The 15,795-nt window shown below is 31.9% G+C and overlaps 2 protein-coding genes across 2 annotated transcripts; both read left to right on the top strand.

Moving 5' to 3' along the window:
- The first annotated feature begins 7,005 nt into the window (after nucleotides 1–7,005).
- LOC115991112 (F-box/kelch-repeat protein At2g43445-like) lies at nucleotides 7,006–8,202 on the top strand. Its single transcript, XM_031114857.1, has one exon. It carries the CDS (start codon nucleotides 7,006–7,008, stop codon nucleotides 8,200–8,202), a length of 1,197 nt encoding a protein of 398 aa, XP_030970717.1.
- A 3,299-nt stretch (nucleotides 8,203–11,501) lies between these two features.
- On the top strand, nucleotides 11,502–15,585 carry LOC115991113. Its single transcript, XM_031114858.1, has 3 exons — nucleotides 11,502–12,005; nucleotides 12,092–12,317; nucleotides 15,485–15,585. The coding sequence occupies exons 1-3, from the start codon at nucleotides 11,502–11,504 to the stop codon at nucleotides 15,583–15,585; spliced, it is 831 nt and encodes a 276-aa protein (XP_030970718.1).
- Nucleotides 15,586–15,795: the final 210 nt, after the last annotated feature.

Here is a 15,795-nt window from a genome sequence, read left to right on the forward strand (position 1 = left end):
TTGAAGTTTTTGAAGGCTTTGAGGCTTGATTCTTGTAGAGTTTTTGTACTTCTGATACTTTTGAATCTTCTCTGATGTTGCTTGTGCTCTAGATGGCTTGGTCCTCTTAAAGGCCCTAGGAAGGCTTCTATTTATAGGAGTTTGGGGGTGGGTGAGCGACACGTGGCAGAGTCTGATTGGTGACACGTGTCACAGCTTGATTGGTCCACGTATGTCATCGCTTACACGTGCTGGGTTGCATATGTCATCGCTTACATGTGCTGGATTGCATATGTCATCGCTTACATGTGCTGATGCGTGATTGGTTCTTGCATGAAACTTGGCAAATTTCTGTTGGTTTCTGAGTAGTGATAGCAAAACCTAGCAGCAACATGTGGTACTTTGTAATTGACTGTATTTTGTGGACTTGGTAGTATGACGTGTCAGCTTGTGATAGGTTGTGAATTTTCCCTCTCTACAATAGCATTACTCGTAAGAGAATTAATGACAATATTAAGGGGGCCAGGGCAAAGTGTAATTTTATAGAACAAAATTGCTAAAATTTGTTCTTATATAATACTAATATTAAAAAAAAAAAAAAATAGGGGGCGCCATTGCCCCCCAAATACAAACTATGTCTCCGTCCATGGATGCAACTTTCCAGAAATCTCTCGTCCATACACAAACCTGACCTGAACTCAAAACCAATCAGTCATTTATCAAATTATTTGCTATACTTAAAGAGCTCAGACACGCTTACAAGTAAACCTAAATTTTTTATTATAATAATCATTGTAATTTTTGTTAATAACTGTTAGTTATTGGTTATAAAGATAATCAATTAGTATCTTATAATCTAATCTTATGGCTATTTGTATACCTACTATCTTTGCACTATTATTCATATATAACAGTATTTTTCTAAAAAATTTTGTATTGAACTATTAGTTAAGAATTACTATTTTCTTATATAACCCTTTACTAAACCAACCAAGGGCAAGGATTTTTTTAAATAAAAAAATTGCTTTATATTTTAAGTTTTAACTAAAGAAATTTAGTGTTCTCTAAAAATAAAAAGTTACATATATATTTTTCTTTATTTCTATATTAAATTTTTCATCTACTCATATCATAAGCCTATTCGTTAGTGATAGAATATAGTGAGAATTAAGTTTTTCCAATCATGATAGTTAGAAAGGAAAGAGAAAAAGAAGAAGAAGAAGAGTTTTCTAACAATTCAAAAAACTTCAACTTGCAACCCTCTATTTTAATGTTATCTTTAATTTATACGACCTAATGAAGAACTCATGATCTCAACTTTAAACTGAAATTCCTCCTCTCCCACACAATCAACTTTACAATAAATATGGGTTCCAGTTAGTTCAATTGATAAAGTCTCTAATAGTTGAATAAGAGATCTGGGGTTCAATCTTCGTCTACGCCAAAAATAAATTGCTGTCTTGATGTGATGACAAAGAGCTATTATTAGAAGTGGACACTAGGGGTATTCACCAAATCACAAAAACCTCACAAACCACACCAAAACCGCCCGCAAAATTGCATAATCGCATTGCACTGCAAGTAATAGTGCACCACACCATATGGTGTAGTGCGGTTTGCGGGTTTATAATAAGAAAATTGAACAAACCGCACCGCACCCTCTCTATATATTAATATATTTATTTATTTTTAATATTAAATATATTATGAATAGTTTAATAACCCTAGTTTTCAAAAAAAAAAAAAAAGTTTGATAACACTAGCAAGTGTTGACTAGGAAAGCCAACCCAAAATAAAGAAAAACTAGCTCAATAGTTTCAAACTTGGCCTAAAGCAAAAGAAAAAATTAGTTTTGGGCTGGGTAGGAAAAAACCAAAATTTGAAAAAATACCGACTTCAAACCTTTCAAATCGCATCTTATACACCGCGCTGCACATGTGACTACAAAAATAAGGTATGGTGCAGTTATGATTTAACCTAAACTGTACTGCAAAGTGTGGTACTAAAAATGACCCAAAATTACACTGCACCACAACGCGAACACCCCTAATGGACGCCATAGCTTGAAATCTTGTCAAAAAAAAAAAACCTTCACAATAAATCATATTTATGTCTCCTCCAAACAAACTAAAATAATAATAATAATAATAATAATAATAACAACAACAACAACAACTAATCGCTAACTTGTGCTATGCACAGGAATGAGTCATTCTATCCACTACAATGACAACTTCAAATTCTAAAGCATCATCCAAGATGTTGGGTTTGTGAATGTAGTATTATACAAAATATGAATGATTCTAATCCATGGGCAACTAAAAAGGCCTAATAGATGCGTCTAATGAGGGAAACATGAAAAGAAAAAATGTCAGCTCAAATTTTATTTGTCTTAGTCAAATGAGTTTGATGTTGTTCTAGACAGAGAGACTTTCAAAGGATGTTACAAACCCCAAGAAATTGCACATTGGAGATGGTGAATTTAAAAAAAAATAATGTATGAAATAGGTGGAACATTTTGAACAATGAATTTCATGATTTTATCTTCTCATATACTTGGTTCAGACACAAAAATATTGCTTTATATGCATAGGAGGGGATGTGGTGTTTACCTTCATTGCTAAAGGAACAATGTTAGCACCAAAGCACCCAGATCTGGAAAGACAAATAAGATTCTAGTAGAAAAAGAATTTATTGGCACAATCACAATCCTTAAAAGAAGCAATATAGAAAGAGTTTCTCTATTCCTGTTCCAAAAAAGCAATCTTTAAGCTGCAGAGTCCCACTCCATGGTTAGAAACTCTGTGCATAAACCCACTATAGGATATAACTATCAAACTAATGGTTAAAAAAGCCTATCAAACTAATGATTAAATAGAGACAAATAGAAACGCATATCATTAGTTAATTTCTACTTAAAAGACATAATGCTATGATGTTAACTGTTTTATTTGGTCATAACTGGCTGGGTAACAGCATTTACTGTAGCATTTTGTGCTACATTAGGGCCAAGGCTAGTCCAATAATTTTCTTAACAGATTTGTGAAGGACATAATAGCTCACACTCATGATTCTTGTATTTGAATTCAGTCAGCTGTTCAACTCAAAGTTTTATTGATTTGGGTAAAAGTGACTTAGAGTAATTAATAATATGTACAATTCCCCTACTACATAGCTAATTTGTCTTTAGTTGTGCATGCTTAAATATCTAAAGCATTTAAAGAATATAGATGTCAGTGGTACTGAACTCTTAACTTCCAAGGATTTGTTCACAAATTATGAAAATATTATACCTGAGCACTTATTATTTCTAACTAATGCATAAATCATTATGAAAATTGTAATTCTCATGCCTATAGTGGTTCTTTTTTAAGAGAACCATTATAGCTCACAATATCAATGGAATATGAATAACAAATTCTAAAAAAATATAAATTATGCAGTAAACAAAGAAAACACCAGATTACCAATCAAAGTGAGTATTGGTTTTGCAATGCCCCAATTTATACTAACTTCCCTTTGCCCTATTCTTCCTCATTTATCGGCCAACAATCTCTTCTTTTTTTCTTTTTCTTTTTATATCAATTAACACATGTCAGAACCAAAAAAAAAAAAAAAAAAAAAAAAAAACAACAACAACAACAACAACAAAAAAATTGAACTTTATGTGATATCCCAGAACATTAATAGTTAAACTAAAACAAGTCCAAATATTTGATTAATAGTTAAACTAAAACAAACCCAAATATTTAATTAGACTGTAAAAAGGGGAAACTCAATACAGATCAAACCAAAAAAAATCCATCTTTGTTTCTCATAAAAGACCTTAAAACACAACAAATTTTTCCAACATACTCAAAATATGTCTTTACCTGCACATCATAGGGTCCAATCGTATCCTTATGGCCTGTAGAATCTTGATGAGTAATGCCTCCCTAAAATCCAAAAAACCCAATTTTAATTTCTTTACAATTAAACCTAATAATAATCAAGTAATTGAATAGCTTTGTGACAAAGTGTCCCTGTAACATGTATGTGATAGTCAAAAAACCTGTAAAACAGAATATATATCAGAATATACTCAAATTATCATACACAATGAGTCAAGATTAATGAACGCACATAATATCAAAAACAACAATGAGTGCAGAAACTCTATGTGGATGATCTAGAAATCCACCAAGAGGAATCACTGAAATCCATATCAATCAAAGGAAATTGAAATTTGAAAAAGATCAAAATAAAAATTAAAAATAGTCAAACATTAGAAGAATCCAAATTCTTCAAGTCAATCCTAAAAATCAAACTTTAAGGAGTGAGAGGAGTGAGGCCTTATTGAAACACCAACCAAACTTTAAGGAGTGAGAGGACTATGGTTGGAGAGGGAGTTGAGGGCGACCTTGGAGGTATTAAGATTTGAAATTATATATCAACAAATAATACACATTGCTTCTGTACTGTTTTTGCAAAAAATAAACCGAACAATAAGGAGGAAAAAATGGAGTGAAACAGAACAAACAATATGAAGAATCACCTTCACCTTTGACTAACTTGAAAGCCCATCCTTCAAGACTTGTAGTGTCCAATCTTCTAAATCTTGGTTGCTTCAATAGATTTTCTTTTGAAATAGAGCAATGTGAGTATTATTGACAACTATAATAAAACACATTGTAGACAATCCATTAAATGATGAAAACGACATCAAATAGTGATATAGATGTGTATATTACAAATTAACAATTGAAACTGAATTTAACTCCAACTATTGAACAAAATTGGTTTATTAAATAGAGGAATAAAAAAACTTTAATACAATCAATCACCCCACTAAAAATCTGGTGTAGTACTCTTAAATTTTACTGATTTAAACAGATCATTGGTTTTTTTTTTTTTTTTTTTTTTGGTGTGGTATTCAAAAACTAAATAAATAAATTTAAAAATTAAAATGAGACACACATGTTTGGCAATCTTGAAAAACCATACTAACCAACCCAAACCTTCAAAACAGAAATAAAATGGCCACAAAATGCAAAATAGTAGTAGCCCCAACATAACATTCCACAGTCTAGCATATGAAAAACCGAAAGATTATATTACCCATTAAACTTGTTTACTATTTCATAATGTACAAAACTAACTTATGTTTACAATGCCCGTATAATAAATTATAGAAAGGGAAAACCAATGTAAGATAAATACAACAAAAAATACCATACATCAAACCAAAACAAACCCAGAATCAAAACCAAATTAAAGAATCCCAGGAAAATAAAAATCCAATAAAAATTGCATTAAAAAGTCGGCTGGGTCGGACTAATAGACGGGCTAGGAGGCGATCGTGGAGGCCACTTTTGCCTTCAACGGTGGTGATGTCAACAACCCTGGTTTAGATTAAGCCCACTTCTTTATTGTTGTTAGATTCAGAGAAAAGTGAGAGATAAAGACCGATGGTGGTTCTTGGTTGTGGAGAGAAAATTGATAGTGAAGATGGGCAGAGAATCGGGTTTAGATTCAGAGAAAGGCGAGAGATAAAGACTGATGGTTGTTCTGGTTTGTGGAGAGAAAATTTACAGTGAAGATGGCAAAGAATCGGGTTTGAGAGGAGAAATTGTTTTTTATATTATTGGGTTTTAGGTATTATTGGGTTTTAGTGAAAAAAAAAAGAATTTTTTTTTTAAATAATGCTGATGTGGAAAATTGTGGTGCTAGCAGAAGCTTCTGTAAACACAAATTTTTCTCAATTGTAGAAAATCAAACAATTGAAAAGAAATAGGTTTGCAAATATAAATTTGTATTGATGTATAATGAGTACAATCTCTATTTTGATTCTTTTACAAAAGAATACCCTCTGATTCTATCTTCATTGAATTTGACTCGAACAAGAATCTTTTTGATTTTGATTGGAAGATGGATTGATCGGTCTTCACAATAAATCTCTAGCTTCGAGCTTATTAGAGATTTATTGTCCTTCAAGTTCTTCAAGCTCTTCGAATGTTCTTCAAGTTCTTCGAATGTTCTTCAAGTTCTTCAAGGATTCTTCAAATTCTTCGAGTGTTCTTCAAGTTCTTCGAATGTTCTTCAAGTTCTTCGAATGTTCTTCAATTTCTTCAAGGATTCTTCAAAGTTTCTTAAGACGGAATTTCTCCAGAGCTTAGGCCTCTTCCAAAACTTCGTGTCGAAAATGAGAAGGAATGCCCTCTATTTATAGTGATTCTAGAGGATAAGCTTCACTTCGAATTGATATACTTGAAAGTATGTAGTAGACTTTTGATTGGCCCAAATTCTTCTTAGAGATAATTATCTTTATTTATCTATTTTGATAAATATCATATTTTGAATAAAGATAATAATCAACAAAGATAAATAATTATCTCTATTTAATTTATTTAATAAAGATAATTATCTACCAATTTTGAATAGAAAATTTATCTTTATTTTATTTATTATTTATTTTAATAAAGATAATTACCCATAAATTTTGAATAGGAAATTTATCTTTATCTTGTGGGCCAAATGACACATGACAGATTTTGATATGCCAATGTGATGCCAATTTGGATGACACATGTCATCATTTGATTTAATTAATTTAATGACATTAATTCAGAATTTGCCATTAAATTCTGATGTGGCATTTTATAATTGGCTTAAAATTTTGCCTCCTACAGCTTCAGTTTATATATATATATATAGATGATGATAATAATAATAATAATAATAATGGTCTAACCATCATCAAAATAAAAAATTCATACACCAAACACGAAAGCCCTATGAAATCTTTTTATCCCATTATATTGGGTGAATATTTAAATTGAAAAGTTTTGGACTTCCATTCCGACACCAACACAAATTAGGAATTCAATTCCGATTTGGTCACTATGAAATCTCAAATCCTTATTTATTTATTTTTATTCCATTCCGAGATAGTCTAGGAAATCTTTTTTATCCCATTATATTATATATAGACAGCAATATTTTCAATGTTATGTAAACCTCCAAAGGCAAAAGAGAAGAACAACAACAATGGCAATGAGTTTAAACAATCTCCCGGATTTTCTATTGACAGAAATCCTGCTTCGGCTACCTTTAAAATCCAGAGTTCAATTCAAAGGCGTATCAAAACACTGGTGCTCTTTAATCTCTACCCCTTACTTCACTCGCAGTGTTGTTAGGCACTGCCACACAAACCCTCATACACAGCCCTTTATCATGATCTTGGATTACAAAGATAAATATTTAAGTAATCGTCTCCTCGTAATTAAATCTGAACCAGAACTGGAATTTCTCACTGCTTACATATACAAACTAGAAAAGCAACTTTGGTTTGAAGCTTCGTGTAATGACTTGCTCTTGTGTCTGGCAAAACATAGGTTAGATGGCAACAGATGCTATTATTATGTCATAAATCTAATCACTAAACAAGTTTTAGCGCTCCCTCCAATTCCTAAACCTGAAGGTTTCACTATTACTGGGTTTATCTATAATAATAGTGTTAATGATATTGTTGATAAGCAAGTTAGTTTCAGTTACAGGTTGGTGATGCTAAAGGTATGGGCTTCCGAAGCACACATATTCTCGTCAGACACCGGTAGATGGAGTGTCGTGGGGTATTCAAAGGAATTTCAAGTAGCTCGCTTTCCTTCCTCTGCTGTTTCTTACAAAGGCTTGCTTTTGTGGTGCGGTACTAATGGCCGTCTTCTGGCGTTTGATCTATACAACAGCACAGGTAGTCGTTGCTTTGAAATTGAGCAGCCTATAGAATGGGAGCAGCTAATGAAGCAGCCTATAGAACTGGGCCGAATGAATTTTATTGATTGCCTTGGATTTGGAGTGTCTCAGGGGTGCCTGAAAATATGTCAGATTATAGTGCAGTCTCATATCTGCGTTTGGAAGTTCAAGGACTATTATAACAAAGGTGGAGGCGAATGGTGCTTGCAGCACAAAGTTTCTCTCAAGGAATTTGTCTCCGAAAAATCCCTTTGGCTCTTACTAACACAATCTTTTTTTATCACAGTGCTAGGTTTTCATTCCATCAATGGGGATATCTTGTATTTGGGGATTAGATCGAAGGTTTTGATATGCAACTTGCGTAGGAAAACGCTCGAACTCTATTGTAATGTTCCTGAGGCTAACCATTACGCAGCGAGTAACGCCTTCAACTGTGTGCTCCCATGTTGGCCAACACCCATTCCTTCTTCTTTAAAGAATGCTGCCTACTAGCACTTATTGTGGTGCATGCTTGCTAGCTTGCTTCTTTCAGCTTTGGGTTTGTTTATTATAGAGATAATCAATTATATTATAATCTAATCTTTTTGGCTATTTGTAGACTCACTATCTTTGCACTATTAGTTTGTTTGGGTTGCTTGCTAGCATTTCAGCTTTGGGTTTTGGTTAATATGTATTGTGATTTTCCTGTATTATGTAGCATAAGGGTTTGATGGCTATAAGAGTGAAGCTTACATAACATAACAAAAAAAAAAAAAAAAAAAAAAAAAAAAAAAAAAAAAAGAGAAAAAAGAAGAAGGGAAATCCATATGCTTAAGCAGTAAGCACTACCACCGATTCTCTCAATAATTCATTCATTTCAAACTGTTGAATCTTGATTCTTGAATGATCAATCATAACAAAAGATAAATTCAGCTTAATCATTAATTAATAATTATACGTCTCACATAACGTCTGTTACCCAAATACCTTTTGGACAACTTGAATCTCAATTAGCACGTTGTTCAAACATAGATAACATGAATAATATTATTGGTAAGCTTTAACCTTTTTTCTGAGAAACTGGTAACCTTTAACCTGGTATTGAGTGTTTTGTGTAGTTGGGTTGATGATAGAAATAGTCTGAGAAACTGGTAACCTTTAACCTGGTATTGAGTGTTTTGTGTAGTTGGGTTGATGATAGAAATAGACTTCTTGAAAAATAATTTCGTCCATTCTCCTTTTTGCATAGTACTGCTACATATATCAATCCTAAATATCTGCATACAGTCCAACGACCAATGTCACCAATCCCAGCCACATTTTGTAATAATCAAAAACAAAACCTTACCCAAAAGGAAAAAGCTTCAATTACTACAATTTTTTCTGGCATTCTTCACAGCAATACATATACCCCAAGGTGTAACAACCCCACCTCAATTGTGTAGATATTATTTCGACCCTAGATCCTTAAGGTTTTGTTCTCTTCAAATGCTCACTGACACCCCAGATCTGGTTTAGATATTGTTTAAGTGTAGGGATGACCAAATCCAATGGATAATGGATACCCTACCCAACTCGACTGAAAATTTTGGTAATTACTTGAAATGTAATTGGAGGTATAGCATTAAATAAAATGTGTGTTGTGTGGTTGTGTGATGTGATGAGTCTCACATTAGGCATTCATTGGGTAGATATGAGCTTTATTAACAATTATAAAAAGTTTCAATTATGACTAGTCTTAACATAGATGTGACTAGTGTTTTTCCTTGGATCATTACGTAAAGCCTGTCATGCATTTTATATTCAATTATTATTTAAGAAAAAACAGATATAAGTAAATTTATCACTTATATTAGAAAAGAAAAAATACAAGATTTTATAAACATAATTACAATGTAATTTTATCAAGAACTTGAAAACATTACATTGGGAATGTGACATAATTCTTAATCAAGCAAGTCCTTTTTTACACAAACCTCTCTTCTCAAAGTATCACTAAAGTGGATCAAAATGAACCAAAGTGGATTGAATAGGACCAAAGTTGACCGAATGGACTGAGTATGACCAAAGTGGACCAAAATAGACCGAGTAGGACCAAATAGAATCAAAATAGAATAAATAGGACTGAAAGGACCGAATAGGATCAAATTGACTGAATAAGACCAATATGGACAAAGTAGGACCAAAGTGAACAAAATGGACTAACTAGGGTCGAAATAGAATGAATAGACTTGAAGTGGACTGAATGGACCAAACTAGACCGAAAAGGACCGAATGGGACGAAAATGACAGAATGGACCTAATTGGACCAAATAAGACCAAAGTGGATCAAATTGAATTGAATAGACTGAACAAGACCAAAGTGGACCAAATAAGACCGAACAGGCCAAGAAGGACCAAAGTGGACCGAATAGAACCAAAGTGAACTGAATAGGAACAAAGTGGACCGAATAAGAACAATGTAGACCAAAGTGGAACAAGTAGGACCAAAGTGGACAAAATATGGCTAAATAGGACCAAATAGACTAAATGGACTAAAATGCTGTGTTAGCTGATGTGACTCAATAGGAGCTACCAATAATAAATACTAAGGTTCAACCAATGTTATTAAACCCGACCTGGCCCGGCTGGTCGGACTGGTAACCCAGTGACCTAGCACATAAACCGATTTGGGTCATCAATTAGATTGAATATGCACAAGACTCGGTCGAAACTGGTAAAACGTAGCCTAATCACACAGTTTGCTTAAAACTCGCTGGGTTTTAATAACCCAACTGAGTTTGTGAATTATGTAAAATTACATTAATAGGTCAATTCCATTGACTTCTTAACTATTTAATGTATGATAATATGGTAATTCAAATAAGAGGAAATCTAAATAAATAAATAAAAAAATGCAATTTTCAGTTTCATGAAGCCAGTTAGCATGTAGGTACGAGTATATCAGTATATGTTATATAATTTATTGCTTAAACCTTCTTTTCTCTTCTTTTGTTTACATTTTTTGGGCTTTATTTGTTCATTGCTTTAAGTTTAAGTCTTTAACTTTTTTCTTTTTTTTTTCTTCTTTTGTTTTTATAATTTTTAAAATCTCTTTATTTGACCTTGCGGTTCGACCGTTGACCCATTGGTTGAACCAGTGACCCAGTGAATTGGCTTATAGACCAGGTCAACGTCTAGTCTGAGTTTAATAACTATGGGTTCAACTTTTATATATATATATATATATATATATAATTGGTGGGTTTCAACCGCCTTATAACCAAATTTTGAATGTAATTGAGATAATGTTCTGCCTTACAAATTGTGGTAGAGGTGGAATGTTTTCTCCAAAGATACAATTTGACTATTATGAACAATTTAACTTATTAGGATAAGATAGACTTAGGATTTCAAATTGTTGTTGTAGCCGGACCTCTATATCTTGTACTTGAGTTTAAACAACTTGGTGATTAGGATTTACAGTGATTGATCTGTTGCAATGCTCTCAAAAACTCAAGGCAAAGGCAGAGGCAGAGGCAAACGCAGAAGAACAACAATGAGTTTGGACAATTTTCCCGATTATCTACTGACAGAAACTCTGCTTTGGCTGCCTTTAAAATCTGTATTTCAATGCAAATGCATATAAAATCTCTGGTGCTCTTTAATCTCTACTCCTTATTTTACTCGCCGCTATGTTGGCCACCACCACACAAACCTTCAGCCCTTTACATTGCTCTATGAGTCGGCAGATATCCTATCAAATCGTGCCTTCACAACTGATTCTGACGAACCAGAATTCAAAACTCTCGCTTCTTATGTACACAGATACAATGAGCTTGAAGATTCGTGTAATGACTTGCTCTTATATATGGCGCAAGTGGTCTAAAGATGAGGTGCCTGGTAAGATGAGCGTTTACTATGTGATGAATCCAATCACTAGGAAATGTCTCGAGCTCCCTCCCATCACTCAACCTCGTGGTTTTTTCATTCAAGCTGGGTTAATTTTCAGCTATGACTACAATAATAATAATATTGATGATAAGCAACTCAGTTACAGTTTGGTGCTCATTCCTTATTTGAGTCACAAGTCAAGAAAATTCAAGATACACATGTTCTCATCCAACACCAGTGAATGGAGTGAGTTCGAGCCGTTGTTGCCGGCGCTGGAGGGATTTGAATTATGTCACTTTCCCAGGTCTGCTGTTTCCTATAAAGGCATGCTATTTTGTCCTGGTACTGGTGGCCGTCTTCTCGCGTTTGATCCGTACAACCCCAGATCTTGTCGATTGATTGAGAAGCCTATAGAATATGAGTCACATGGAGGAACTGATTGCGTTAGAGTGTGCCAGGGGTGCCTGAGGATATGTCAGATTCATTGTGGTTTCGTTTAGGTAGTGTTTTACGTGTTTGGGAGTTCAAGGACTATGATAATGAAGGTGGAGGCAACTGGTTCTTGGAGCATGAAGTGTTTTTCAACCAGTTGGTCTCAAAATATGTCCCACTGAAATTTCCCTTTGTCACAGTACTAGCTTTTCATCCTAATGATGGAGATATCTTGTATTTGGTGATTGAAATGAAGGTTGTATTATGCAACTTGAGGAGCAAAACAATGGAAGTCTTTTGTGATATTCCTCACGGCTGTGAAGGTAAGTGCACTATCATCAACTTTGTGCTACCATGTTGGCCAACTCCCATTCCATAATTATGTTAATGCCACCTAATTGATTGTGTTGCTTGTTAGAATCTTCAGCTTTGGGTTTTGTGTTTTTTGACTTGCGTTCATGCTATTATTGTTGATTTTTCTAATTATTGTTACTATTTGATCATCCCATCATCTAATCTTGTGGTTCTTAACACTTATTTTCTCTACATTATGAAGTGTGTTTCTTTAACTATTGGCATTGGTGATCACTTGTTTTAGTTTTACATTCAACAATATATGCATATTACAAGGCATTACAACTTTCCTAGCAGAGAAACACAACTCCAACTCGCCATAAACAGTTTGATCAAACTTTTCTATTTGGTGATCAACATCCATATATTTACTCCCAATATATGCAGTCATTCCTTTCTCTCCCCTTGTGTATGGACTTCTCTCTAGTTGTATTATACTCCCTTTATCTTATATTGTTGGCCTGTATTCTATTTTGGGCTATCTCAAAAATAATTAAGTCCTCTTTGAAAAGTTAAATATCATTATTTTTTTTAACATTTTCATTATGCTCCTGTGGAATTTATCAATACTTGTATTAAAATTTGATTTGAATATTAAGATTGAATTTGGTCAGGCTTGGTTGTAGAATTTAAATTTGAAGATAACTTTGTAACGTTATTGTACTAGTGGTACACCAATAGAGTTTGTAATCTACAACAACTTTGAAAATTGAACATGGTAAAATTTTTATTCTTTTATTTTTGTATGCACAGTTGTTTAAATTTTTGATAAATTTGTTTAAGGGTAATTTAGGAAACTTCTAATTTTTTTAAAATGACAAGCATAATTAGTAAAATACGGTATGAGTTTAATACAACAAGTATATAGACGTTAATAGTTTGGCTTCTTTCAAAAAAGTACGTTTTAAAAATTCGGCTTAAAAATGTGAGAATGGAAAAAAAGGGTATGTATATGTTGTTACATTTGTTTTTAAAAAAATCGTAACAAAAATATATACATAAACATTTACCATATATTTTTTTTAGATAAATTCAATCATCTCTGTATCATAACTTTTTAACTCCTATCAACTGTGATTTTATTTGTAAAACAGACAAATAAAATTTAAATTTTTTGAGAACAATGCAAGTAGAAATTACAAATTTTATTATATAGATCATATAAATTGATGTCATGATGTGTCATTAATTATAAAAAGTAATTCAAACACTCATTATTATTTTGATAAAATGATACTAATCACATTTATTGTCTCATCAATTATTAAGTTTTTGTAGTTGTAGTGTTACGTTTACAATATTTTTCATAAGAATTTTATAACAAATCCTAAATGATAAGCTATTATTGATAAGTGAGAAAATGATATTAATGATGAGTCTAAATTATAATTTACTACCTAAACTTTGTTATGAAAATATTGTAAATATAACATTCTAATATATTGCACTAGTTTTAGAGTATTTAATAATAATAATAATAATAATAAACACGATTATTTGGGCACCAGGAACAATGACACAAACTTGGGATATGTGTTTTGTCAGGTTTATATTTTAAATATATTAAACATGACTCTTAGACTCAATTTAGGGTTTGAGTGGAAATAATTTATTTATAATTGAAATTGAAACTTTTTTGTTAAAAGTATTGTAGATAAAGATAAAAGTCAGCTGAAATACTATAGTAAGACTCATAAATAGTAATAAAATGTACAATGAAGTTCATAAATAGTAGAAAAAATAAATTAAATAATAAAATAAATAAATTTTTTAAGCTAATGCCAAACACAGCTTTAGTGTTTGACATGTATTCATTTTATTGAGATTTTTTAATATTTTATATTCCTAATTATCTGACGCAACAACCAACAAGTTTCAGTAAAATGTTGGTTAATAATAATAATAATAATAATAAACACGATTATTTGGGCACCAGGAACAATGACACAAACTTGGGATATGTGTTTTGTCAGGTTTGTATTTTAAATATATTAAACATGACTCTAGATCCTATTAGTGTGCGTTTGGAAATAATTTATTCAGTTGAAATTAAAATATTTTTGTTTAAAGTAATGTAGATAAAAATAAAAGTCAGTTGAAATAATATAATGAAACTCATAAATAGTAATAAAAAGTACAATGAAATTTCTAGATAATAATAAAAATAAATTAAATAATAAAATAAATAAGTTTTTTAAGCCAATGCCAAAAACAACTTTAGTGTTTGACATGAATTCATTTTATTGAGATTTTTTAATATTTTATATTCCTAATTATCTGACGCAACAACCAACAAGTTTCAATAAAAAGTTTTTTTTTTTTAATTAATTTATTTAAAATTTTTAACAATCCGAATGTAACGAGCCAATTTTTACGTAGTTTGTATTTAACGCTTGTTGTATGTTTAAACTTAAAGTAATGCGTTTATTTACAAAACTTTGCAAACAGTATGTAAGACGTGAGTAACTTTGATTTTAACAAACGTACGCGAACTGTTCGTGAACTTTACTCGTATTTACTAACTGAGATGATAAGCCATTTAATGATGTATCCCAAAATAATTGTATTTTTTTTAAGCTGGACAAACAATTTGGGATGGGGAGAGTACTTCTTTAATTGATAATAATGAAACTGCATAAATAAAAATTTTTAACAAGATATTAGGCATACCAATATCTAAAACTAAAAGAGGGCTAGAAAAAGATGAAGCTACAGGCTACACTTCAACATTCATGGGGTTTTATGCGTAATGACTAATGAGGGCTAGAGACATCATTTTACTGGTCCAGACCAAAAAAAGAAAAAGAAAAAGAAAAAGTAAAAAAAAAAAGATAAAAAAGAAAAGAGGAAAGCTTATGTGATTGAACAATTTTCCTCTCACACCTTAGCCATTCCTGTTACAACTGTTACTTCAGAATCTGCCTTTAGCACTAGTGGGAGACTTTTAAGTCCATATCGTAGTAGGCTATATCCCAAGACTATAGAGGCAATGATGTGTGCTTAAAATTGGTTATGGAGTGAAATCAACGGTTATCAATTGTCTAATTTCTATGTATAAAATCAAAATTGTATTTTTATATTTACTAGTTACAATTTGATGAAGTTTATTCCATTTTTTAATTCATTGTTGTTGTAGATTCTTCAACTATGTCTGGAAATTGTACACTTCAATCAATTCTTGATGATAGGGAGCCTAATGAAGAGGATGAGAGTTGTGTTACAATTGCAGAGGATTAGACATTTTGTATTAATTTAGTAGCCTTTTTAATTTCTTAGACTTGTTGGATTAATTTGTTGGTTTGTAATTATTCTAAGCCTTTTTAGCCTTTTGTAATTTCTTAGACTTTTTAATTTTTTGGTTTGTGGAGGATAAGACATTTTGTAATTTCTTAGCCTTTTTAATTTCTTAGACTTGTGGGATTTGTTTTGTAGCCTTTTAATTTCTTG

This window comes from Quercus lobata, chromosome 5 (genome assembly GCF_001633185.2).
Source record: "Quercus lobata isolate SW786 chromosome 5, ValleyOak3.0 Primary Assembly, whole genome shotgun sequence".
In the NCBI taxonomy this organism is placed as follows: domain Eukaryota; kingdom Viridiplantae; phylum Streptophyta; class Magnoliopsida; order Fagales; family Fagaceae; genus Quercus; species Quercus lobata.